Genomic DNA, 26,804 nt, shown 5'->3' with positions numbered 1-26,804 from the left:
ATCAACTTTTTACACGTGCCCAACTCTGACCTTGATTACCAAAACTGTATTGTACTTGCCCAAATGGCTAACAGATCACAGACATTAGATAGCTAATCCCAGTTTAAGCAGAGAATGCTAATCCTGAGCATGCATTAGTCTGAAGCTGAATGCATAAAATTAAATAAAAGTTGTTACCTGGCAAAATTTAAAAACTAAAAATCCAGCATGAAGTTTATACATCAGGTATCATTGCTCCCGCCTCAGAGAGTTACTTCAAAACGGGCCTGGCAAAGTCAGTCTGACTTTGTCACGCCCAGAGACTTCCCTGGTTCAGGCTACTGCCTCCTGAGGCCTTCCAAGGGCAGAACGGCTGCCAGCGTCCCTTATTTCCCATCCTCCTCAATTTTAGAGAAGGCCGTGTTTGTTCAAAAGAGCTGACAACTAGCTAGTGCTGCGGGCCCGCTGCAGGTGGGCTGCGGCTTGGGGGCGTGCTGGTTCCACAGCACGCGGCGTGACCCGCGCTGTTGCCCTGTCACCTGTCGGGTGCCGTCCGACTGCTCAACGGTGCTTTCATACCAGCCTGGAGACAATATGGACAAGCAGAGATGGGTCTAACCGCAACCCTTTTGCCTGCTGCGAAAACCAGGACCTCGCTCACTTTGACGGCATTTGAAAAGTCGGGCAAACAGGCTAATCTAGCATCTCTTTTGGAAGGAAGAGAGTCTTCGGATGAGCGCTCTGACTGCTGAGCCGCAGTGGCAACCCCATGACCCAGAACAAGACCACAAGAGCCCCTCTCTGTTATGCAGCCAACTTTAAAAGGAAGAAATGAAAATAAAAGGTTATTTCTAGAAAATTATTTGAGTTAAATACTGCTCCAAGAGCAAGCCCCTGAAAAAAACCAAAGCCTAGTTCCTGAACTACAGCCTGACGCACACAGCGACATGCCCCACCCTGCTCAGAACACAGTGGATCTCAAGAGCGGGAGACAGAAAATCCTAAGTGAGGGGAGAAGGTGCTTGGTCAATTCAGGCATCTCTAAAAATAAAAGGTGGCTAGAGAAAGAGGGCATCACAGCTCTGGATAAAAGTTTTGGTCTTGCTGACCTTTGCATCCACTGCTTACAACACAAAGCTAACAACAGAAACTGGCAACACGGACATCGGAAGCGGGAAGATCATCTTCTCAATCTGCTTCAACTCCACAGCCAAGCTGTATCTTACACAAGTAAGCAGCACAAAAGCGTTCAAGAAATACTGCATGAACCACATAGAGATCATAAAGAGGTTTTCAGCAGCTTGCAAAAACCATTGAACAGGTTAGAGTAATATATTGGCACTGTTTATGCACGATCCTAAAATGCACGAGTGCAGTAACGGTACAGTAGGCATCACAGAAAAGCATGCTGCAAGAGAAGTTTAAGATCAGATACATATAACTTTTGATTGTTAGTATTTTCGCTGTGCTTTGACAGCCACTTGATTAAATGTTAGAATGCTGTCCCACAACATCACTACTTAGTGCCACATGCCACCATTTGCAGTGGTTGGCTCATCTTTATTTAAAATCCTCCTAACTGGAACGGGGAGCACTAGTGTGTCTGTACCGTGTACTTCGCAAATATGACATGCAGTGCTGATTTTTCCAGAATTAGGTCTCATAGTCTTCTTCAAGTGTATGGGAAGTGTATCTGTTAAACTTTGTGCTATTGGTCTTTACTGAAGAGAAGCTTCCCTAACTTTGGGCGTAAGTCTTGGCTGTAGACTTTGATCCCTACAGAAATGTTGCTACCACCACCTCCTGCCTAAAAGAGATGCTTCCACAGAATCGGCTGAGAAGGCAAGAAAGCTGAAAACTGGCTTGGGAGGGGATTGCCCAGATCTTGCCCTCCAGGTCTTGGGGAAGGTCTCATGAACCTTCCTAAGGGCAAAAGGCTTTCCAATGTTAGATTCAAAATTGACGACAACAAAAAGTGCTTTAAAAAGTTATTGGCCCTATTGGCACTGGAAACTGCTGAGAAACACAAGAGAGACTTGTGACAAAACTTTGGAAGACACTACATAGCTAGCTAGTGAATTGCTCACTTCATTGTGGGTTTAGATATTTATCACAAATCTGTGTATACAAATAATGAATAAACACTCAGACTGATAAGGAACCAACTGCTCACACAGTACCTAAAGCATCAAGTTTTAAGCACCTACCTTGGGTGTCAACAAGGACCTCCAGAATAATTCCCATTCCTGACAGGTGCTTTAACTACTGCCTATATTGAAGTTACAAACCACTTACTGCTTTTTGTTGATTATATGATGTGATGCTTAATGAAAACGTACGGACAGCTGCTAATTAAGTACTCATGTTGCCACTTCCTTTGCTTTAAATCAACATCCGTTCCCTCTAGCTTAAGTGAAATCAAAATTCAAGGCTCAGTTCCTCTGTTTTATCTGACAGAACTGGGCAATATGAAAAAAGTCTGTGTTCCATACCCAAAGAACACAGGCATCTCCAACCCCAGAATTCAGTCTCGAAACAGGCAAATCACAAAGAGCAAAATCTAAAAGCCTCAGAGAGGCCAACACAAAAATGCAATAGGCAGGCAAACATCCAAACTCCCAGCCTTTTCTAGAGACTCTGTTCCCAAAACACAGTCACAGCAGACAACTCCAACCACAGAATTCAGAAGTACCTAAGTGTTCTTTGAAAGGACCAAGACTCTCTACCCCCGGCTTCATCCCTCCAGAAGAGGGTGTTGCCTTTTATGTTAAGTCGGAACATTAGATCACTTGCACAGAAAGAGAGAAATATTTTAGGGCTTTCTCAGCTTGAACAAATTGAAGATTCCTCTCTTCCACCTATTACAGAAATTGCCCCTGGCTGGGGGAAAATGATGGTCAATGAGAATTCTTACTCCTCCTGTGGGAGGTTACCACTGACAAACACAGTTTACTGGACAGAAGAGTAAAAAAAAAAAAAAACCAAAAAAAAAAACCAAAACAAAAACAACCAAAGACCACCAAAACAAGAAAAACCCCAAGGAGACACAGACTGACTTGTTTTGGGCACGCATGTTGTATTCCAACAAACAGGAGCAGAGCACCCAGGTGACAGCAGTTTGGGGAATCTGGAGAAAGAACTCAGAGATACAGGCAATCTTCAGCTCAGAAAAAAGAGGTACTTTGTATACTCCAAGCAGCCAGCAAGCAACTCGATTTGCTGTTAAGAGACTGAGAAGTTGACATACTACTTTACATTTGACCCTAAATGGCCGATACTCTTAACACAAGCTTTTGAGCAAATCTCTTTTAGGTTAGAGTCACTCTTGCATTAGACTGCAACACAGAGAATATAATCCCTTCACATTGAGGCTGGATTCAGCGTATCTTTCTAACCAAGGCAGTCATCTGTCTCTTCAAAACAGGCAGAGCCTCAGCCTCTGAATGCCGTTAACTCTCCGTCATCAGGTAGGACTGAATCCAGATCTCAAAGCATTCAAACTCTCTGAACAACAGAGGGTAAAGAATGCTTCAAATACACTTGCTTGGATTTCATTGACACGTACCAAATTGAAAGAAAAAAGCTTACTAAAAATACGCATCTTTATTCAAATAAGGTTATCTCTGAACTCCAAGTGTCAATTTACATTAGTCAGAAACAAACATATGAAAATGTCAGCTGTTTGAATTTAAAACAACAGTAGACAGTCTTCGGTGTTACAGTAATTGATGCATTGATAAATGTCAAATTTTCTTCAAACAGGAAGTTAGGTAATTTATAAACCATATTGTGAATTTTGCTTTTGAAAGATTCAGGTGTGACTATGTATTTAATACACCCTGACTGGTACAATGAGATTCTCTAGTCACTGCCAAATATTTGCTAATCATCCACACTTCAAATACAATTATTAGACTTGTTCTCCCCCATATTGTCAAACTGGATTCCAAGGTGTCTTCTCCTCTTAGTCCTGAAATCTTACTTGATAAGAATCAAACATGCTATCAGCATTGAAAGAAACTTCTAGTAGCCAGCCATAACAGGAGGCTACGTTGACTGACAAATATTCTTAAAGTCCAAATTTGTTGCTATCACTTCAAGAACAAACAGGATAAAATTTGAGCTGGGCAATTGGGAGCTTTCCTTTGATCCAGTGAGTGACGAGGCAATTATGGAAGTTCCAAGGAGAGACGACTGTGAAATGAAGCACGAAGCAAAGTTACCACTTTTTGGATAACACAAAAGTTTCCTAGTTGCGCATGGGAGATATGTCACAAAACACAAAAGTTTCCTAGTTGCACATGGGAGATATGTCAGACCCATGAGCAGCATAAACACACAAGCTGAGCCTCATACTGAAGATACAACTGTGGTTTCAAGTTTTCCCCTAGACACCATCCCCAGCCTTCTCTTCTTTCTAACAAAAGACACAAAAGTATGGGCTTCTCCAGCTTTAAAGCAAAGTTATGGTTGGATAAATTCACAGTAACAAAAAATACAGGCTTTCTCCAATTGATACATTAAAGCTGTTCCTCATTATGCCATATACGCACGTACTTATCAAAATACAATTGCTAGCCTTTCTGTATAAAGGGTCTTGCAAAGCCTGCTGTGAGAGAGGGAGTTCTGTTTAGGTGTTGCACTGATGCAGGAAGGCTTGCAATTGAAAGGAACAACACTGTACATTTTCAGAACAATTTAAGAAAATATATTAAGTTTAGTTAGAAGAGTCAGGGTTGTAATAGCTTAGACTCAAGGCACCTGTAAATATTTGCTGGTGTTGAAAGAACTGAATGGATAAGTTCCTATGTGTTATTCTGCCTTATCTGAAAAGTTTTTTTTCCACTGATTTACCCTATTTATCCAGCAAGATTAGCTTGAGGCAGTAGTTTCTCCAATTTTACAGCAAAGCTGCTCAAATTTAGAAATGAATCTATAAAGCTATACCACTCACAGTATACTACATACTGTAGCTATGTAAATAGGTGTGTAGGTAGGATCGTTTTATTGGTATAGCACAGACATCCACTTTTTGGACACTGTATTTTAAGTGACAAAATATATTGCATAGGTTTATCATTTCTCCAAACTGACAGGCACAATACTGAAGTGTTCTTCATTACAGTGAATTTGGCAGCATGTGTTGCACTCCAAGGGAGTAGATTGTAGGAATGCAGTAGTATGCTAGATTCCACATAATTTTTGCAGATTCAGAAAAACAGATTAATAATTAAAAGTGAAATATCCTGATGCATTTGATTATTTTATAGAACTTAAAAAAACCCAAAACCCCCTATTCTAACTCTACACACAAAGAACTCAAGGACAAAGTTACCACAGATATGTAAACAAGGCAAAATGAGTTCATTTCACATTCCTAATTTGGGCTATCTGCTTTGTTTCTTTCCTGAAGCAAATGTTCACCTGATAAGCAGTATCATAAACACATGTTCAGTCTTATGCTTTTGATATTAAAGCAGGAATTGACACACAAAACTGGTTCTACAATAGCTGCTGGATTAGCAAACATGTCTGAAGCAACAGCTTGTAAAGAAATGAGTTAACACTCCATATCTGTAGTTTAGAATACTTGCCATGTCAAGATTTAAATCAAAGCATGTGTATTTGATACATGAAAGACACAAGACAGCTTTATAGAAGTAAAGACATATTCATACACTAAACATATCCTTAATAAAATCAGATTTGAAGAGGTATGAAGCAACGATATCTTCGCTGAAAGAGTTCCACAAATCTCCAAACAAAATTAGAGACAGACTTGAAACTTGAAGAAACTACTTTATCATGTTTTCTCTCACTGCCTAAAACCAAAACCCAAAATAAGGAGATAAGCCTTTATTTGCTTGTTCTGTTTGATTTCTATAATCAGGTATCAACAGTCAGACTGTTAAAGGCCTGTCTTTGTGTCCAGAATTAAAAAGTGCTTAAATCTGTATTTCATGAAGAGTTAGAGTTAACTAAATAATTCAAATCCAAGTGGTAAAGAAATGAAATGTTTATAAAAAATTTTTACTCTCCCCCAAAAAATAGAGACGAGCAGTTGTTTGGGGTTTGTTTTGTTTTGTTTTGTTTGTTTGCTTTTTTAAAAAAACTGGTATGTCAGGACACTTAGTGGCAAGCTTTCTGCACAAATCATCCACCTGCAATTCTCATTATGAACAACCACCAAACCTGGGTGTTTCAATTTCCTCCTCTGGAATCTTAACAAAAGAAGAGGAATATGTCATTTGCCTTCCAGTATTTATGAGAACGTTAGCTGAAAACATAGATAGGGTCCGCAGTCTTCCCCTATCTAGCATTTGCTCTGCTGCTCCCTAGTCTGTTTTTAACTTTAGCATTAACAGTTTAAATGAGAACTCATTTTGTTTAACAAAATTCAATAATTTACAATATTGAAGTATATCAAACACTAAAATTTCCCTCATTTACAGAAGTGTATAATTTTCTGTGCATACATACTGCTGTTATGTACACACAAAAGCAACAGGTCATCAAAAGAACTTTTTGGCTGCTGCTTCTTGTTGACTCCTGAAAGAAAAAGCAGAAGATAATTCATTAAGTACTTATAGTATAAAACTAGCTAACTTGTTTAAATAAATAAGTATTTCATTTATTTGGGGATTAAAAGATTCCATTCCTTGTCAACAGAGACTTAAGGAAATCAAATATAAGTCATATCACAAAAATAGGATATAATTTTTTCTCTTTACAAAGACATTGGTAGTGTCACTATAGTTCCAATTTTGCCTCAGACACAGAAGGAAACAAAACATTCTGGACAGAAACCAGAAACTGTGAAAGAACATACGAACTGATTTTTAAAATACTTTAACTAAAATTTTCTAAAGCTTCTCAGTATCTGATTGGCCTAAAGATCATCATAGAAAAGGAAACACATGCAACTAAGCAGTGAAAGAATTTACTTGAAATGGGATTTCCTTTTCCCTCTGGCACAGAACATATTTATTTTCTTGGTGGATACAGATACCGTGGCTCAACCGCACACAGATACTACACACAAAAAGAACTGAAGGGACTAGCTCCTCATTTGTCTTGGAAGCCATCTTTCCAGTTGATGGCATAACATGACATACGTAAGAAATGCACTCTCTCCACTTTGTAGAGAAGCAGACACACAATAAAAGTTAGTGCTATCAGCAGCATTGGTCTTATACTTAATACTAGTTATCCTTCCACAGAGGTAGCAAACAGCATTTTCTCTTTGAAGGGCAATGCAGCTATTTTGGTCCTTACTCCTTATCCTGGTTAGTGTGTGTGAGAAGCAGGAGGGAAGACTACCAAGCAAGTCAGTCCTTACTCTCAATAAGTTTTCCTTTCCATCAATGCAAATTTAATTTGAACATTATGACATTACAAGGAGGAGAAAGAGAACAGAAAAAGCATCCCAATTAGTTTGGGGGGGTGGGGGGGAAGTCCATACTCTATCGATATCATATGTAGGAGAGGGATGAAGAGATATGTATCGTAAAAACAAGTTCACTGAGGAATTTGTAAGATGGGATAAGTAGTTGTAGGAACACACAGCAAACTAAAAAAAAAAAAAAAAAAATCAAATCACATCAGGTTTTGTTAAGATATTAATAAACTTCAGTAAGTCCAGCAGAGGACCACAAGAACGGTCAAGAGCTGAAGCACACGTCTCAAGAGAAGAGAGGGAGGGAACTGGGCTTGTTCATCCTGGACAAAAGAAGGCTTCAAGGGGTCTAACAGCAGCTTTCTAATACCCACAAGATGTTCTTGAGCAGACAGGGGCAGTTTCTTTACAGAGATCCACATTATAAGAAAGAGACGCAACAGTCAAATTGAAACAGGGCAGGTTCCCACTAGATACACCGTAGGAGCGGGGAAAGAATAAAAAAACTTCATTATGATCATTAAACATTTCCAATGGGGTCTGTAACAGTGGCAAATTTTCCATTCTTGGAGGTTTTTAAGACCTGACCAGTCTAAACACTAAGCAACCTGGTCTGAATTCAGTGTCGACCCTGCTTTGAACAGAAGATTGAACTAGAGACCTCCCAAGGTCTCTTCCAATCTGAATGATTGCTTGTTTTAAAGATGATTAACATAATCATACCATTGCAATTGCATTTCCAGCAGAAGTTCTAAAATCATTTGCCCTGTTATCTTTAAAGAAAAACATATTTACCTATACATGATATAACCAATGAATAACACCGTTTGCACAGCTACAAATATGAAGAAGTGTGTTGTAGATAAGCACGATGGAAACGGTGGCAAGTCTGGACACTTCGATTTCTCACTAGATGGCTAAAAAACAAGAACAACAATATTTGAGAAAAGAGCAAACAAAACATGCCATCAAAAAACTGTTATATGTAAGAAACAAAACAAGGTCTTCGCAACATGATCGAAAAATTGGAACACAAGCAGAAAACATAGACAGAAATGACACTACTCTGAAAAATCATAATCTTACTCCCTGTCTCACTTTCCCCTTTCACCTTTATGTTTCTCAGGTAAACTGACTGATGTTAATTTGAGGCTTATAGGGGAAAGAATAAATCTTTGGTAAATCAACGAAGAAATCAAGAACTTTCAATGGGATCATAAGTTAATTCAGCTTAATTGCTACCTAGGCTAGACTAAGGTGCTCCTGAATGTGAACACAGTCATCTTTCACACGTAGCGCCCTTAAGCAGAGCCTGCCCAAGTTTCCCCTGATTAAAGCTCTCCCTCCTGTGCAGAAGCAAGAGAATCTCCTCTGTATAGAGCTGTTAAGTAGGGGGACAAACACAAAAAAAGCACCCAGAAAACTTAATTGCTTGACCTTGTTTCCACAGGAAATTAGACTAAAAATCATGCTCTTTGTGCAAAACTTCTCATCAAGACACAGATCATGCAGTTAGGTCAAGGCAGTGCAGCTTTAGCAACACAGCTTAATGAAGGATTAATTGCTCCGTAAATTGCATGCTGGCTCACCCTAGCTTTTCACTAACAGCCAAATAAAGAAGTATTACAGTCATGCTTTACACTACCAGTACATAAATTACCATATTTCGTTGTACTAAATGCTCAATGTCCCTCTTCACTACATGAAGGTGTTCTTTGATGTCATTGAAGTGCTGAGTTGTTTCATAGACTCCTGCAGCAGAGCCAGGATGTTGAGCTCCACTGATCAACCTCAGAGTATCAGCCATGGAATTTCTGAAACAAGACAAACAACAAGACATCTTTCAGCACAGAACAGGTTTTCTACAAACAGCAGTTATTCTGGACACCTTTTAGTCCATTAAAATTAATTTGAAATACACAGTTGCCCAAAAAGGCAGAAAACATTTTTTCTAGCTTCCAAGAATACCTATCAAGAAATAATTCCTTAATCAAACTATGATTTTTTAAAAATATTTAATTCCGCAGACAGTTCCAATTTGCACAGTGTACCATCTCCCAAAGTCATGCTGAAAACAAGATAAACAATAGCAAATATTCTATTGCTGGACAGCTGCTTTGCCTGACTGATGAAGTCTAGAACAAGTGTTTTATCTGAGGCTCTTGACAAGGCTTTAGGATAAGCAGAGTTTAATGCAATCTTTGAAGAAAACCAAAAGCTGTTTGAAAAATAAATAAATAAAAGCAGTCATGTAAGAAACAAAAATAAAGAAGAGGCTTTAGGGATAAGAAAAGATTTAGATACGTCCTTGTTTCATGATTATCATTTATACGAGAAACTCATTTCCCATATGCATTGTCATAATACTTAACATTGTCTTAATGTGAATTCATTTTGCTTCTACAAATTAAATTCGTAAAAAGCTGAGGTTCCATAACTAATTCTGTTTGAGGTAAACTAGTCAATGAGAGAAAAATACTTAATCTCTAATCAATATGTTTATATAATTTTCCCCTACTGTGATGTCTCTTTTCAGTTGCAAAGAGGATTATTCTACAGCTAAAATATTTATCATGTGAATGTTAATCTCTTCATTATTAACGGAATAAACAATCAAAATGTATGTCTTTGGATTTCTTTTTAATTTACTTAAAACTTTACATTTTGTTCAGATGAGAGCTTACTTCAATGCCTTCAAGGTAACGCCCTAACTCTTTGTACAGTGGTCAACAATTTATCATAGTATCATAGAATGGTTTGGGTTGGAAGGGACCTTTAAAGATCACCTGGTCCAATCCCCCTGCCGTGGGCAGGGACATCTTTCACTACATCAGGTTGCTCAAAGTCCTGTCCAACCCGACCTTGAACACTTTCACAGAAGAAAGCAAACAAACAAACAAACAAACAACCCTGGCTTGAATACTATTCATTAAGTAAACTGGCGGCAACAATAACATATAATCATATTTGTGTTATACAAAATTATATTACTGATTTTTAAATGGCTCATATTCATTGTGAAAATGGCAAGTTAAGCATCAAAGCTTGAATGTTTACAAATAATCTTCATAAAGATGTTGCCCATCTTTTAGCTTTGCATCAGTTGCTCTTCATGCTATTAAAATTCAAAAACCACAGAACTAAAAATAAAATTAAAAAAAAAACAGGAGAAAAGAGAAAACTAGAAAGGTACATGGCACTATGACAACTCTCCAGAAGTAAAAATTGTGAGCATATATATATTATATGCTATATTAGTGTTACAGCAGCTTTCGCTCCAATATAAGAACTATGCAGCATGTTAAAACTACTTGAAGCAGCTACATACTAAGTCAAAGCCACACACTAAATTAATCTACATAATTACATCAAGTTGCAGATACACCACTTTAACAAAGAGGCATTTAGTAATTACAGCTCCCTACTAAATGCTGGATTAACAATATACTTTTCTTCAAACTGAAGGCTACCAGTTTTTCTTAAAAATATCACTTTAAAACACAAATCAGCTTAACATACTAGACTACCAGTATTCTACATGCTTCCCACGTAACCTAAAAAAAATTCTTTTCACTTTCAGTAACAAAAAGATCCAAGAATGCACCATTTCCTGTCGTCTTTGTGAAGGCTCAGTCCCAGCCCAGCAGATGGTAGAAGATCAATCATTTCCACAGTTACATTTCCAGTTATTCCAGATAACGTACTGCACTCTAGGCCAAATGGCGTTAGCCGTGGATTTCCGCAAAACTCTCAACATTTACCACAATAAGCTCGTTTTTAATATTGCAAAGTTATCAAAAGGAGTTACCAAAACCCAGCTGTTTGCTTCTGTAAGCCACTGCAAGCAAAACTAATCAAAGCAGCTCTCACCTTCTCTCATTCTACATTTCTGGTTTGGAACTTATACATACAAAATGCATGCAAAAAACCCCTCATCTGTCCTAACTTAAATTAGCATATATGTTATCCAGAAATTATTTTATATTTTTGTATTGTCATTGTATAGATTATTTAAAGTAAATTGATTAATATTTACTTGTACTTTGAATTAGTGTTATAATGACCTATTTTAGAAGTAAGTTTTTCACTGGAAGATTTTTTTCTTAAATAACCTGTGCAAACCCATGCAACCACCATCATGACCACTGCCTAATAAACGCTGATAGTAATTCTGCCTATCCGCATCCATCACATTGTTCATCTTGCCCCACAATTTTCAGTGCTAGAACTCAAGTGCGACACTCATTTTGATCCTCTCCCTCCTAATACCACCATCCCCATGTAATTAACAGAAATCTGCACACCCACCTTCCCCCAGACTGATCCACTGTTTGTTAAAAGCAAAATAACCTCCCTAAATAGACACGGTCTGTATCAAATTTAATTTACATTTACTTTTGCATGAACAATACCATGCTGATAGTTTCTGTTGTATGAACATGCAAGATTCTTCTGTGATCAGATGATTAAGAAATCCACAAATCTTGACAAGAAAATTACTTGGACAGTAAGTCCTTTTCCTCCGGGATGACCAGCAATGCAACAGGGGGCTGTTCGTTTCTATCTATAAATAAAGCATTTCTTTAATCTAAGAAAAATATTAAGATGATGTTACACAAACTCATACCTAGTAAGTAGTCACTAAAAGGGCAGACTGCCAATGTTAACAAGAAAATCTAATTTTCTTGCAAGGTATAAAGATTTGTCAAGAATATTAACATAAAAGCTTTCGTGGAAGAACAAGTGCAAAAATGGAAGCACTCTAATCTTCATTCCACAAAAAACTGACCTACTTAAATAAATCACAAGAGCTGCCCTTGAACTAATACAGGAAAAAACACAACTGTTTCTATACTACAACATCAAGCTGTAAGAATTGTTTTTCTCCTTTTTTTAAGCCCAAAGTAAGGAATGTTTTAACTACTATAAATGAAGGGTTAAACCAACTTAAAGACATTCCTGCTAAAGACAGCAATTGTAAAACATCTTAGAAGCAATACACAAACATCCCTATCAAACAGGAATTTTCTCAGATTCATTTTAGCAGTACAGCACCTTCAAGATAAGATTTTTACTTCATTTGGTAACGTACTTTGAAAAGGTACAGTATACCTCTCAATCGATTTTAAAAACTGCACCTTAAAAAGCAAAATTATTAATCACATGGGAACTCGCAAGTGTCCCTGCAGAGAGGAAGTTACTGGCAGAAAGTCCTCTGACAAAAAAAACAAACCAAACAAACAAAAAAACCATCCCCAGGAGTCTTAATGTAGTACAGTTAGATTCCAGTAAGTTTCCCAAGATTGCCACACAACTGAATTCATCCAGGCAAGAAAACAGGTCTGTAACTGTCAAAGCCTCCTTTAATGTGATTATCTTTTGCTACAAAAGACATTGATATATCAGTTGACAGACCTGGTTTTCACACAGTAAATAAAAATTAGACCACAAAATATTCACTCCCGTAGAATAAAAAAAGTATTTTTTAAGTAAGAGCATGCAGCCCATGTGTAAAGAACAAACAGGCACTTCTATCACAAAAGAGTTTAAAAATGTTTTCCCATTTTTCTCTGACCTACAAGAAATGGGGACAAGATTACTAAAATGGTCTACACAATATATTGGCACATGAAAAAAAGGCAACACATTTCTGTCTTCACTGCACAACATAAGTGACAGTAACTTAATATTAGAGGGCTTTTTTTTTCCCTTTTTTTTTTTTTTCCTTCTCCCCTTAAGTGCTGTATGACAATATGTCTTAGCACCTAACAAACCATAGAATTTTTAGTCACAGTTGGGTTTTCCAGAATCTCCACGGATGGAGACTGTAAAACCTTCCTGGGCAACCAACCTATTCCAGTGTCCAACTACCCTCACAAGTTTCTTTTCTTATGTCTATACAGAATTTCCTGTATTTCAGTTTGTGCCCGTTGCCTTTCATTCTGTCACTGGGTACTAGTGAGAAGAGCCTGTCTTCGTCTCCATCGCCTTCACCACCTCCAAAACCAGGTATTTACACCCATTCATAAGATACCCTCAGGCCTTTCCTCCAGGCTATACAATCCTAGATCCCTCAGCCTCTCCTTGTACAACAAATGCTCCAACGCTTTAATCGTTTTCATGATCCTTCACTTGACTCCCTCCAGTATGTCCATGTCTCTCTTGTACTGGGGTGCCCAGGACTGGACAGAGGACTCCACATGCAGTGTCACTAGGGCTGACTAGAGAGGGATGATCATCTCCCTTGACCCACTGGCAACGCTCGGCACCACGCAGCCTGGGATGCTGCTGATGGTCTTTCCTGTACGGGTGAATTGCTGTCCAATGTCCAACTTCTTGTCCACCAGGATCCCCAAGTTCTCTTCTGCAAAACTGCTTTCCAGCTGATCAGTCCCCTGGCTGTACTGATGGATGGAGTGACTCCTTCACAGATGCAGGACTGTGGAAACTGCACTTTTTGTCCCCTTATTTTTCAAAGTTCAGGCCAAGAGAGGACATTAAATATTTTCCAGATCTGGCCCTTGTTTCAACTGCCATCAAGAAGCAATGCTCTCTCAAGGCCTAGCCCTACTCCTACTGATAAAAAAGGTTCATCTACAATGGAAATGAAAACCCCCAACTCAAACAAACAAAAAAACCCAAACCAATCCAAACAAACGCCTCCCCCAACCCAAACAAAAAACCACACCACCCCAACCCAAACAAAAAGAAAGAGAGGCCTCTGTAAGGCTTGTACACACTGGAATTCTGAGAGACTTGACATAAAACTGTAAATACTTTTCGTGATATAGAAATCAGTAACACTAACAAACCACTATGGAGCGATAATCAATGTATGAGCTTTAGGCAGTCATAGCAAAATCAGGGAAAAAACACAAAGACAAAATATACGTCTATATTGAAGAAAGAAGTGAACTACTTCAAAAAAACCAAAAATAATAATTAGGAGACTAAGCAATAAATCTCAACAACTCTTATTACATGCACAGACATTTTCATTTGTACAGAACTACTTCTCAGAATTACTTACATGCCTTTATGGGTTGTTTATACTAAACAAAACCTCAAATATCTCTCATATAATATTATCTAAATATAGTATTACAGATCTTATTCATAATATTATATAATAATAAACTCATAAAATCATTATATCATGAGTAGACTGACTATATGGACAAGATACTCCAATACACCTTTTTTTTTTTTAAAGGTTCACTAGCTATAAATCGAAGGCATTTATGCTTATGTTGTTATCAATGCTCCAAAATCGGAGCAACAAATTTCCATGAGGTAGCAGGTTATCACATTAGCAGAAATAGATTGTTTTTAGAGGGACTGGACTTACGTGTTGAAGTGGAATCTCATGATAAAAAAAAAAGAGGCAAATTAGGGGGCTTAGCCACCCTAGGGAATTGAACTTACTTTATTATAGAAATTAAATGTATGCAGAGAATCATCATCGAGGAACTGACACAGAGAAATTACAAGTTTGTCAATATTCTCATAGGGAAATAATAAATAGGATTTAAAAGGTGGAAAATAATATAAAATTCAAAACACAGCCTTAATATTTAGAAAGCATTTACCTTATTTCATTTACTTGTCTAATGACCTCTTCTTGAGTTTTCACAACTGTCTCAATCTCTTGCTGGGAAACCTGGCGGGGGGTGAGGGGGGGCGGAGAAAAAGATCAACATATCTTGGAAAAAAGCAAATCAATCACGCTGCTGAAATTAGGCTGAGCTATCAATCACAGTGGGCTTTTTTTTTTATTTACCTGTCCTTGTTGACCTGGAAAAACAGCTCCTCTTTTAGCAATCTCATCTGTGACTGCAGAGACGTATCTCCTCTGCTCATCCAGAATCATGTCCAATTGCCTGTTAAGCTGTTTAATTTCAAGATGAATTCGATTCTGTCCCTCAAAGATTTGCCTCAGTTCACGATCACTTACAGTTTCAAAAAGATCATCCGCTGATAAGAAAAAAGCACAGATAGTTCTTACACACATGCATTCTTCGTAAGTTGCATTGTATCATTTTTCTTGCACCCTTAAAGATTCCACATAAATACACTTTTTTCCTATAATTTGATATATTTGGTGTTTATTTACCATCAATGCCATGGCAAAGGATACCCAAATGGGATCAGAATAACTGAACAGAGATAACCACACATTCAAACTCAGACTTCATCTTAGAGTTCCTATTTCAATACTTGGGTAATGTGCAACATAAAATGGAAACAGGATGCTGTTATTATTATCTATCTTTGCATAAGCTAGCATTGTATTACCAACTAGCCTTCAGAAGAGACTTGCAGGTATTAAGTACAGCTACTTTTTAGAAAAAATAAGCTTTAAAAAGTAGCTTGAAAGAGAGAACTGACTGCACATTCTCAGTGAGTTCCTCCGCAGCTTCAACAACATCAGAAAGAAGGAAGTCCAAAATACTCTGGCAAAAAGATTATTATTTCTTAACAATGGAAGGCTGGACAATATTTCAAAAACACAGATGAAGTTAAAATGGTGCAGGACCTTTAGAGCAGTGATAACTTATCACTGTGCAAAAAAAAAAAGACAACCTGAAATTTCAGGTCTAGATGCCTGAAGTACATTCCTGACATGTGTGTGTTCAAATACAGCTAATTCAATCCGCAAAAGTAAGAAACAGACTGGCTTCCATTATATTTTCAAATAAGCAGATTCCTTTTTGCCCAGCAATTAAAAACAAAAAACAAAACCAACAAACAAAAAAAACAAACCAAAACAAAAAAAACCCAACACAAGCAAACAAACAAAACCCTCACCATGTTCCATAGCAGAACAATCAAAGTCAAAGCACTTTGGCTAAACACTCAAAAAAGGAGGCAAGAGTCATTATTATAATCTTCCTAAATTAACTATAATTTGAAATCAGTGGAAAAACGCTGTTCAGTCTGAAATATCTTTAAACCAATGCTTGCTGAGAGCTGCAGATGCGTCGTATCAATAGTGGAAAGGGCAATTCTGCCTTACCCAGCCAAACTTAAATTTCTTATCAATAGCTTAAAATGCAACAATAAAGGCCACAGTTTTTAACAACATCAAGCTTGAAATTTGGTTATTAGCTAACCCAAATGCAAACATTGAACGCCAGCTAATGCTGTGGTGCTGAAACTGACAGAACGCAACATGTGTCCAATATTAGGCAAGCATTAAAAAGCTTTTCCAAGCAAGCACATGTTCCAGCACATCCACTAGCCCATCTTTAATAACCATCCATAAAACAAGATGAGCAAAAACCACATTTGTTATGAATGTGCAGAAACAGACCAAAAAGATGACCTTTCAAATATATTTTCAAATAATCAAAAAGGCCATGCTTCCTTAATCATCATTTTACAGAGGAATGCATGATCTTCTCTCCCTTCTACTGTTCAATACAGATTCTCATTGTTCCCATCATGTTTCCATTCGTTTGTTTTGTTCTCAATCCAGGCATGACAAAAGGGATGTTTATATTTCAAACACTTTACAAACAAAAGATGAAAGATTCTTAAACAAAGTAAATAACATCAGCAGGAGCTTAGTAAAAATAAGTCAGAGTATCAGGCCCTAGTTCTGAATATCCCAGAAAGCAAACATTTTCCTTCACAACCGAAAAATCACTCAAATAACTTGCCTGGCTGTCCTTGCACAGCAGGATGTTCCTTTTGAAATTCTTCTTTCTTTTTATCCAATTCTTGTTGAAAGTGTTCAAACTCTTCTTGATACTTCTCTTTATCTTTCTGAGGAATTTCTGCACCTGGTGTTGGCTTTAAAACATTATCGGGGGGGGTGGGGTGGGGTGGTGTAGATTTTTTCACATTCTCCACCACTCCTATATAACTTATTTTGCAGCAAGGCTGTTCAGATTTCAGATTTGAAGACATAAAACAATTAGTGGAGCACATTGATATATTAAGTTGAAGTGAGAAACCAGACATTCCTACGGAGACCCATAGCTTTTTCCTGATACATGCGTACTTTCTGCGATTAAAAAGAAATCAAGTTTTACAAGGATAGATGCTGCTTAGCAGTAGAGAAGTGTTCTAGAGGTATGGGAAGTTGAAAGTAAGAATAGATTACTTGTCCACTTTCCAAGCAAAGTGTACTTTTTAGTTTGTTTTCTCTGCATGTTTTGATCTAATATCAGGATTTTTGTTTATTCAGTGTTGCTTCAAGAATTCTGGTCTTGAAAATGTTAATTAAAGTATCACCGAAACATTACAGTGTTAATCTCATTTTTTTAAAACAGATGACAGCACAGCTACATGCTAAAATCCTGAATCAGGGATGCCAAGTATGACTTCAGAGAAAATGCCATAATCTGGTGCTACATATAAAACATATAGAATAACATAGTTTATTAATTATGCATAAAAAGGCTTACTACTTCCTTCCCGGGCTCAGTCAACTGGAAGGTCAGAAACGACAGGACATCATGATCATCTGTATTCAACACACAAAACAAAAAAACACTGTTCATTGCTACTGCTACACGTTACAAATCCTGGTACTTCCCAAGTCAACCTTGCACTTGCAAAGGATCTTCAGGCAACAGTATTCTCCCAAAATCCTCCCAAGAGTTTATGCAGTGGGGAATGAGACTGCGCAATGTCTTTGTCAGGACAAATTGAAAGTTCTTCTGCTCTAGCCAGGAAAAGGCCTAAGCATATCAGTAATTTGGGAATGGGAGAGGATTAATTACATTATCATGGTCAAAAATTGGTATAATGGATCAACACTAGCAGTAAAAAAAAATTCTCTCTTGCAAGCCCTGCAAGTCTCCATTCGTTCACAATTTCTAACATTTGCTACCTGCAAGTCCCCCTGTTGCTGCAGATATTCCAAAATATCCTTGTGATGGCAACACCATATCTTCCACTTTCGCACAAAATTCATAGTCTTCTTTATCCGGAGTGAAGCCATTGTTAATTAATACCTAAAAGGATAAACACTTACAATTTTTACCACATAAATCTATTTGTGTTAATTGCTTTGTCAGTTTACAGTAATGGTCACAAATACAACTTACCGGATAATTCAGCAGCTGATACTAGAAACCAAAAACTATTTCTTTTCTGAAAGACGCTTTTTACAAAGAAAATGTATAAGCTTTCTATTTTAAAAAGGAAAAAAAGGCCTGATTCAAAGTTCAGCATGAACAAAAATTCAACATTTTCTATTCATCACCTAAGAGGACGTACTGCATAGAATTCAGATACATATAAAATGTATTCATTTCAGTTATAAGAAGCAGAAAGGGATCTGGGGATTGATGGTAGGCTCGATATGAGTCAGCAGTGCCTGGCAGCTAAGAGGGCAAACCGCATCCTGGGGTGCATTAAACATAGTATAACCAGCCAGTCAAGACAGGCGATTATCCCACTGTATTTAGCATTGGTGCGGCCTCACCCCGAGTACTGTGGGCCCCACAATTTTAAAAAGGATGTTAAGGTACTTGAATGTGTACTTGAAGGCAGACAAGGGCAACAAAGCTGGTGACAGGGCTGGAAGGCCTGTCCTGTCAGGAGCGGCTGAGGACTCTGGGTTTGTCTCGTTTGGAGAAAAGGAGGCTGAGGAGCGACCTCATTGCTCTCTGCAGCTTCCTGAGGAGGGGACGTGGAGAGGGAGGTGCTGATCTCTTCTCCCTGGTATCCACTGATAGGACGCATGGGAATGGTTCAAAACTGCACCAGGGGAGGTTCAGACTTGACATTAGGAAGTATTTCTTTACCGAGAGGGTGGTCAAACACTGGAACAGGCTTCCTAGAGAGGTGGTTGATGCCCCATGCCTGTCAGTGTTTAAGATGCATTTGGACAATGTTTTAACTTTTGGTCAGCCCTGAAGTGGTCAGGCAGTTGACTAGATGATCATGGTAGGTCCCTTCCAAATGGAATTATTCTATTCTATTCTAAAACTGATCATGGTGTAATAATATCAACTCCGGTTCAAGAAATCTCTGACTCAGGGATCATTAAAGGCCAGCCTATCCCAGTAATGTTCTGGGCAACACAAATTTTTGGTCTGATCTAGAAGAGTCATCCCTTACTCTTCTCAGGTTGATTTTAAGCTTGCAGAGATTCTCTCTTCCTCCACAGATGCATTTGCAGAACTGCTAATGTTAGCAGCAACATTTGGGCCAGAAGAGTTCCTAGAAAAGGCATCAGGGACCAGGTGCATTCAAAAAGAGACCAGCCTCGGAGTCTGAAATTTAATTTTCATTCAAGAGTAACAGATAGCTTTTACCATTGCATGGTACAAGGTCCAGGCTCTTTTCGGTGCATTAATGTTTACTTTTAGAGAAACTTTTACTACAAAATGACAGCTGTGTGTTTTATGGCTAATACCTATCAATAGTACCTTTTCAGAAGAAATCAGAAGCCAAGAAACACACGCTTCATAGCTGTCGCAACCCAGCACTACATTAGTATCTTTCTCTCCTTAATTAGAAGGAATTCACAGTCATCTGAATAGTATTTAAGAAGTCTTGAAGACTCCCTTATACGTGTGGTTTTCTATCTTGTTTAATCTTCAAAGCCCTACTACTTCTTGGAGGTGGGAAGCCTCAAGTAGCGAATTTAAATCTGCTGTCAAAGAGCGAGCTTTGGTTTTTTAGTCACATTTCAAGAACCTCTTACAATCAGCTACAAAACCCTCTGCAGCTCAGATCAGCTTGAGAAATACCGTTCAAGTTAAGGAACTGCTCAACCACTTGGAAGCTGAGGAACAGATGCTGGCTTTGGGACACTTCTACAGGCAAGTCAACAGCAACAGAAGGGTCTGAGCACATGTGAGTACATTAGCACAACTGACTCCTAAGTAACATCCGAAAAATCGGCAATACCTGCTGAGTCAGATGCACTAATGTAGCTAAAAACTTGTCTAGCATTTGAACATACTGCACCTCCTTCCAACTTCTGCTACCAAGCTCAACATTTTCAAAAATACTGGAATTAACATATGGGGTCTTTGGGTTTTCAAATAGTTGCAACAATCTCACACTTAAAAAGCTGAGAAATATGAGTAATTAACTTATTTCAGAGTACTTACAGTCAATGTTTTTTGGTAGTATGTTATCTTTACTCGAACAGGATAGGGCTTGTTACGAAAGTCCCTCTGACAGGATGCCAATGCTTGTGTGGAACCATCACTATGCAAGAAGACAACTTGCATAAAACTATATCTTATGATTTATCAGCTAAGACAAAAAAGCATCAATGTATCACTAAGTAACATCATGATAGTTTTTCAATATGCAAGTTTTTCAAAAGCTGTCCCACGACTGCACTGAGCTTTTCTGAAATCTGGGACCAACAGTACTAGATGCTTTACACAGGACACAATATAGATAGAATGCAGTAATGGGGAAATCTATTTGCTTCTAAGATATATATATGGGGAAATAAGCTATAGTCTGGACTGCACCAACTAAGCCAGACACCTCTCTTCTCAGGGAATCCAAAAAGATGTCAACTGTGTTGTCGACAATAAACAATCAGAAATCAAAATTAAAGCAATTAATTTTAGAAACAGGCAAGTAGTTTTCAGTTAGTCACTTTTGTCAGTTATTCGCTGCGTGAAAGATATCCACAAGCAACGAAGAGGTAAAAAGTCTGTACTTCCATTTATCTGAGTTCACCCATCCCAAAGGACATATGCTATTTAAATATCCATCAGTTGCCAATTTCTGTGCTGTTACTGCCAAAACAGTGTTTTAACAAATAGAAAAACGTAAAGGAAACAGCAAACTTTCATATGAAAGAAACCTTTACGCTTCTCTAAGAGTTTAATGCAACATTTCATCATTCAAAAGCAAACACTGATCATTAACACTGAAAATAAACTTACTTCTGATGGTCATACAGAAGTTTTCCATTGTTGCCTACAACAATCACTCCAGGATTGTTTTTCTAGAAAAAGAAATAGCAAACAAAGTGAACAGTTTAATTTGAAGTGAAACATGAGTAGCATGACTGATAGCCTTTCTGCGATAAAGCAGCTAAAGTCATTAAACTACAGATACACCACCAATGTTTTTATTCTTTCTGTACTTCAGGATTACATAAGCAAAATGACTGAGTAGCACTGTGTCATGCTGCATGCTTTGCAAGAGACTGCTACATTCTTTGCATAGTTAGGGGTGAAAAAACCCACACAAATTAAGTTCCTGGATATACTACCAATTACCATCATTTGACAAACACAGAAACATAAAAGCCACAGATAGGAGAAATATGTATGTAGTGAAGACACAGATCTTAAAACTAATAGGTAACTTAATATATCCAACTTTGGCTACATAACACTGGGAAAAACATCCAAACAGACACGATGTTGACATCCTACTGACCTTGTCACAGTCATTAGAAAAACCTCTGGAGCTATCTGTCAGAGACTAAACAGAGCCTGTTGAACGCATCCCCAGTTACATAAATTGCTAGAGGATAAGAACAAGCTAAAATGATAATGTCAGAACAGATTTACAGTGCTGTTCCGGTTGCCTCCAGGAGTTTATGAAGTGAACTCCAGTTTTTACAAGAGCACAAGATTTCAGAGTTAATCTGCCTCCTCCCTTCAACATTTCAATTCATCATCTCCTGAAGCATACTGCTTTTTGCTGGGATAGAGTTAAATTTCTTCCTAGTAGCTTGTATGGGGTTATGTTTTGGATTTATGATGAAAACAGTGTTGATAACACAGCAATGTTTTAGTTATTGCTTATGCAGCCTCAAGGCCTTTTCTGCTTCTCACAGTCCCCCACCAGCAAGCAGGCTGGGGGTGCACAAGAAGTTGAGGGGACACAGCCGGGACAGCTGACCCCAACTGACCAAAGGATATCCCAGATCATATGGCATCACGCTCAGCAATAAAAGCTGGGGGAAAGAGGAAGGGGGGGACATTCAGAGTTATGGCATTTGTCTTCCCAAGTCATCGTTATGCATGATGGAGCCTGCTGTCCTGGAGATGGCTGAACACCTGCCTGATGATGGGAAGCAGTGAATGAATTCCTTGTTTTGTTTTGCTTGAGCACACAGCTTTTGCTTTGCCTATTAAACTGTCTTTATCTCAACCCACGAGATTTCTCACTTTTCCCCTTCCGATTCTCTCCCCAATCCCACCAGGGGGGAGTGAGCGAGCATCTGTGTGATGCTTTGCTGCCTACTGGGGTTAAACCACAACATAAAGGAATATACTGTCCCACTAGACAGATTACCAGCTCTTAAGAAAACAAAACAAAACTCAGATTTCAAGAATTCAAGAAATAATGTCCTTCTCAATTCACAGTGGTGGGGTAGCGTGGTCCTTTGTCTTCAATAAAGCACTACAATCAAACTATCTGTTTCTTTTCCTTCATCACACAGATTGTGACAACAACAGAACAGTACACTGGTATACAGAAATACACCAGTGTTTCTACTTCTCAGCAATGCAGTTTGGATAGCATAATTGCTTCAACATCAGTATTACCTGCTCAGTACCACTGGAATACTTTAATGTCATCTTCTTACTGTTTATTTCAGTTTAACAACAGTAATACCGAATTAGTTCAGAGCATACTTGCATATATTCTGCACGAAGCGTGTACAAACAGTTCAATTTCAAAGCACTCATGAATGCAACCCAAGTCTAATCTACCTTAGAGCATAGTAGACAGCTACTAACAAAAGTATTCAATGCTAATGGTTGATGAGTGGTCCAATTTCTGCCGAGGATCTGTCTGGATGGATGCACATACAAGAACTTGAAAGATAGTAGAGAATCCAAAGTGGGAAATAACTTCTCGATTTTTTGCCTCCAAAGGTCACAGGAAAGATGTGCTGTAAACTCTTGTGACATTTAGTGTGCTTCTTACAATTTCAGATGTTTAGAGCTATGAAATTGTATTTCTTTTTAAAAAGGTCTTGTCACTATTTCTACAGAGAAATAAAAATTCAACTCTAGTATAATCTATAGCCTTAGAAGGAAGAGAAAAAAGGCTTTGCAGTTTTTAAATCAGCATCATAACCAGGGTGCCTTGAGTTGGCAGTGTTAGATGAACTCTGTTTCTGGATGCTGGCATATTAGGCTCAGAACCAGTTACAGCACCAAACATCTTCCAGTGAACACACTAAAACAGCACCAAGAAGGATTCTTCCATACTGGGACCGAAGAAAGTAACAGGTTGTCATTAAAAAAAGCCTCACAGTATTTAAGACACGTCAGACCAATACAGCCATGACGAAGACTTTTGTTTTGACTAGAAGTGACACATCATCACTTTCTAAAAAAGGGTTTCTCACCACACTGACTAAGCTTGTCATGATCAGAGTCCCAGTGCTATCAAAGTTCTGGCAAACAGTGTTGTCCGCATGCAGTTTTGGTAGATGGCATCTTCAGCCAGCTAAACTATGCCCGTGTCCATATTCATGCCAGAAGTCAGAAAAAAAGGAAAAAAAAAAAAAGGGATTTTAAAATTCTTAGTAAATTGAACAATACTCTAATTCTGTGTCTTGTCTTTGAAGATCGGAAATATAAACGTCACCTTCAGTCTTTCAACTTTTATATATGATGAAGTATGCTGTATATCAAAAGCCATCTGTAGGAAAAAAGCTTGTACACCTACAAAAATATATCTAAAACATCTAAAAGCAAGCCAAAGGAGTGCAGGTAAAGCAAAAGAAGCAAAGCAGACCTACTATGTATTGGTAAAGTTTCCCAGGATCATTCTGGACTGGAAAACTGGAAATTCAGAACAGCAACTGTCACCCCCGTCTGCTACAGCATTTTTGCTGCTGAACTACGCAAGGCAGATTTGTTGCAAGAAAAAGAGCATCTTTAAAGAGAGATATAGAAATTTGTGTTTCCGCAGTGTCATGTTTTGGTACAATATGCCTCTTCCAAAGCATGCATCTTCAGATGTATCAACATTTCAAATTGTGCATGGACATTCCAAATTTCAGCTTGTACATATGTACATGGCATTCTCCCTCCAAACCTAACACATGAACCAATGTTCAGTGGAGATTCACTATGTGTTATGCTTCAACTTTCAAGCTTTAAAAAAAAAAAGTGTGAAAAAGTCTAGTAAAAAAATCTATAAGGGAAACATGACTATTTTAATTTATCCCTTCGAAGTGAAGGGGAGGAGAGTAGCAAAATAACACCCTATTTTTTTTCACAAAGTTATATGTACAAAACAGGCAGGAAATTAATTTATAACATTCGCTAGAAGAGTTTGCTTCCAACTAACCTTTCCATCATTGTCAAAGGAATCAAAGAAAATTCCAACACCATTCCATTTATCAGCTGCCCCGAAAACAGGACCTTCCAAGCCTTGCTCTTCTGTAAACCAGATCGCCTATTACAGAAAGCAAGTAAGAGTCATAAGTCAACATTCAGTATTTAAAGCATGTCTTTTTTTTTTCCAGTTAGATGAAATTCTTAATACCAATCCATCAGCTCCAATGCGGCCTCTTCCTGTAACTCGAAAGGTCACTTCGACTTCCCAATATTCAAATATTGACTTGTTTTTTGTCCACACCGATCCTCTTTGGCTTTTCAAAGATGTTGTTATACGAATCTGATCTGCACTTGGTATGGCATCTAGAAAGGAAAGGAACCAACACTGAATATATGAAAGAGAGAGTATTGCAAGTGCTTAACTAGCCAATCAACAAATCCTCTAAATTCACAAAATTTTCTGGTCTCCTCAACTAGAGAACAGTTTTCAAAATAACTTTTTAGTGGAGTACTTGAGAGGGGAAGAAAAAACCCAAACCCCCACACCTCTACTTTCAACAACTTACTACTGCTTTACAGAAGACTCAATCACCTTCCATTTGGGACCATAATGCACAACTTAAACAGAACACTGGTCTTGCTGTTAAGATACGTATTAAATTAATTTAAAAAAAAGTCAGGTTTAGCTTTCTGTTGTATCCCACATGACTTTTCACAAATCACAGATTTCTGTTCTGCTTTTTAAAAACAATGTTCTAATTTTCTGTTTTAATCGTTTAAAAGAATAATAGGCGTACATTTAGAGAGATATTCATTCACTTTATTTTTGTGATTATCTGCTTAAAAAGCAGGAAATAAGCTCATCTATAGACAGTTTCCTTCATGTCACTTGTAGCACAATGTCAAATAAGAGCCAAAAATTAATACTCATGAATTAACCAAAATAAACTAAATGAAAGCCTGTCAAAAAAATAAAAACACAGCAGAAGTTACTGCAGAGAAACTATACAAAGGTAGAACCTTATGTACAGTAAATATCAATACATTTTACAAGGCGGGGAACTTATGGAAGACCAGATGCCTTTTTGAGTACAATCAAATCCTTAACCCATACTGCAGAGGATACATAAACTGCATAAACTAAACTCAATCAAGTCACAATGTCTATTTCAAGCTTTTATACTATGAAATTCAGCAGCAGTTCTAGCCACACAGAAGCGAGCGGCTTGCCTCAGGCACACCGTACAGGCGTGAGGCCGACTCTCATTTCGACCAGCAGTGACACATCATCACTTCACACAGAAGTTTCACACCGTCTTGAGTCAACTCCTCACAGCCACGGAGCTACCACATCACAAAAAAGCCACCGGTAACGCCGAAGCGCACGTCAAAGAAACGGGGGGAGGATGTGCGGGCATTTCACCGCTATCACAGCACTCCCCTGTCCCTCTGGCGCTACGTGGAAATCCGCAGGACAGGGCCCAGAGGGCGCGCGGGGCGGACGGCCCTCGAGCCTAACGGCGCGCTCGGTCCGCCCTGCCCGCGGCAGGGCCCTGCGAAGGAGGCAGAAGGCGCGGGGGGCCGGGGGGGGTCCGGCTCCTCTGCCTTTTGGCAGCTGCAGGCCACAAGAGCTCCCGCCGCTTTCACCCGATGCCTTGGCGGCCCCCGGAGACCAAGGCTGACCCGTCCCGCCGGCCCCGGCCACCTTCGCCGTGCCCGTCAGCTCCCCGGCCACGGCTACGGCCTGTGGCGGCTCCTTCCCGCGCTTCTTCCTCAAGTAACAAGGATTACGTGGCCCCCGCGGGGCCGGCCACAGCGGCCGGCACGGCAGGAACATGGCGCGGCGCGGCCCGGCCCGGCCCCGCTCGCACTCCGCCGCCCCCCGCCCGGCACTTACTGCCCGTGTGCACCCAGAACGGCACCGTCCCATCCGCCTGCACCAGGTGCGGCCCCTTGAAGCTGTACTTGTACTCAAAGCGGCGGTGCGGCAGAGCTGCCGCCGAGCCTTCCGCCGCCGCCGCCTGCCCGAGGGCGAGCGGCAGGCGGCCGAAGGCGAGCAGGGCACCGGCGAGGAGGGCCGCCGCCAAGCCACCCCGCTGCGCGCGCGCCGCCATCTTCGACCGTGCTGGGGGACGCCGGGCACAGCCAACAGGGCGCCGCCCGATTGGCCGAGCGCGGAGGCC

At 39.1% G+C, this 26,804-nt stretch overlaps 1 protein-coding gene across 1 annotated transcript; it reads right to left on the bottom strand.

The window, feature by feature from the left end:
• Nucleotides 1-3,548: 3,548 nt before the first annotated feature.
• LOC142074925 (protein ERGIC-53-like) lies at nucleotides 3,549-26,797 on the bottom strand. The gene is made up of 14 exons (XM_075135934.1): nucleotides 26,519-26,797; nucleotides 24,830-24,984; nucleotides 24,632-24,739; nucleotides 21,250-21,311; nucleotides 20,452-20,551; nucleotides 18,216-18,339; nucleotides 17,788-17,846; nucleotides 17,038-17,170; nucleotides 15,156-15,349; nucleotides 14,965-15,035; nucleotides 9,036-9,189; nucleotides 8,171-8,292; nucleotides 6,460-6,528; nucleotides 3,549-4,173 (listed from the first exon to the last, which is right to left on the bottom strand). The coding sequence occupies exons 1-13, from the start codon at nucleotides 26,733-26,735 to the stop codon at nucleotides 6,492-6,494; spliced, it is 1,536 nt and encodes a 511-aa protein (XP_074992035.1). The 5' UTR covers nucleotides 26,736-26,797; the 3' UTR covers nucleotides 3,549-4,173; nucleotides 6,460-6,491.
• Between the last annotated feature and the right edge of the window lie 7 nt (nucleotides 26,798-26,804).

This window comes from Calonectris borealis, chromosome W, assembly GCF_964195595.1.
Source record: "Calonectris borealis chromosome W, bCalBor7.hap1.2, whole genome shotgun sequence".
NCBI classification, from domain to species: Eukaryota; Metazoa; Chordata; class Aves; order Procellariiformes; family Procellariidae; genus Calonectris; species Calonectris borealis.
The sequence above is the reverse complement of the archived record's forward strand: the minus strand, read 5'-3'. Positions and strand labels throughout refer to the sequence as shown.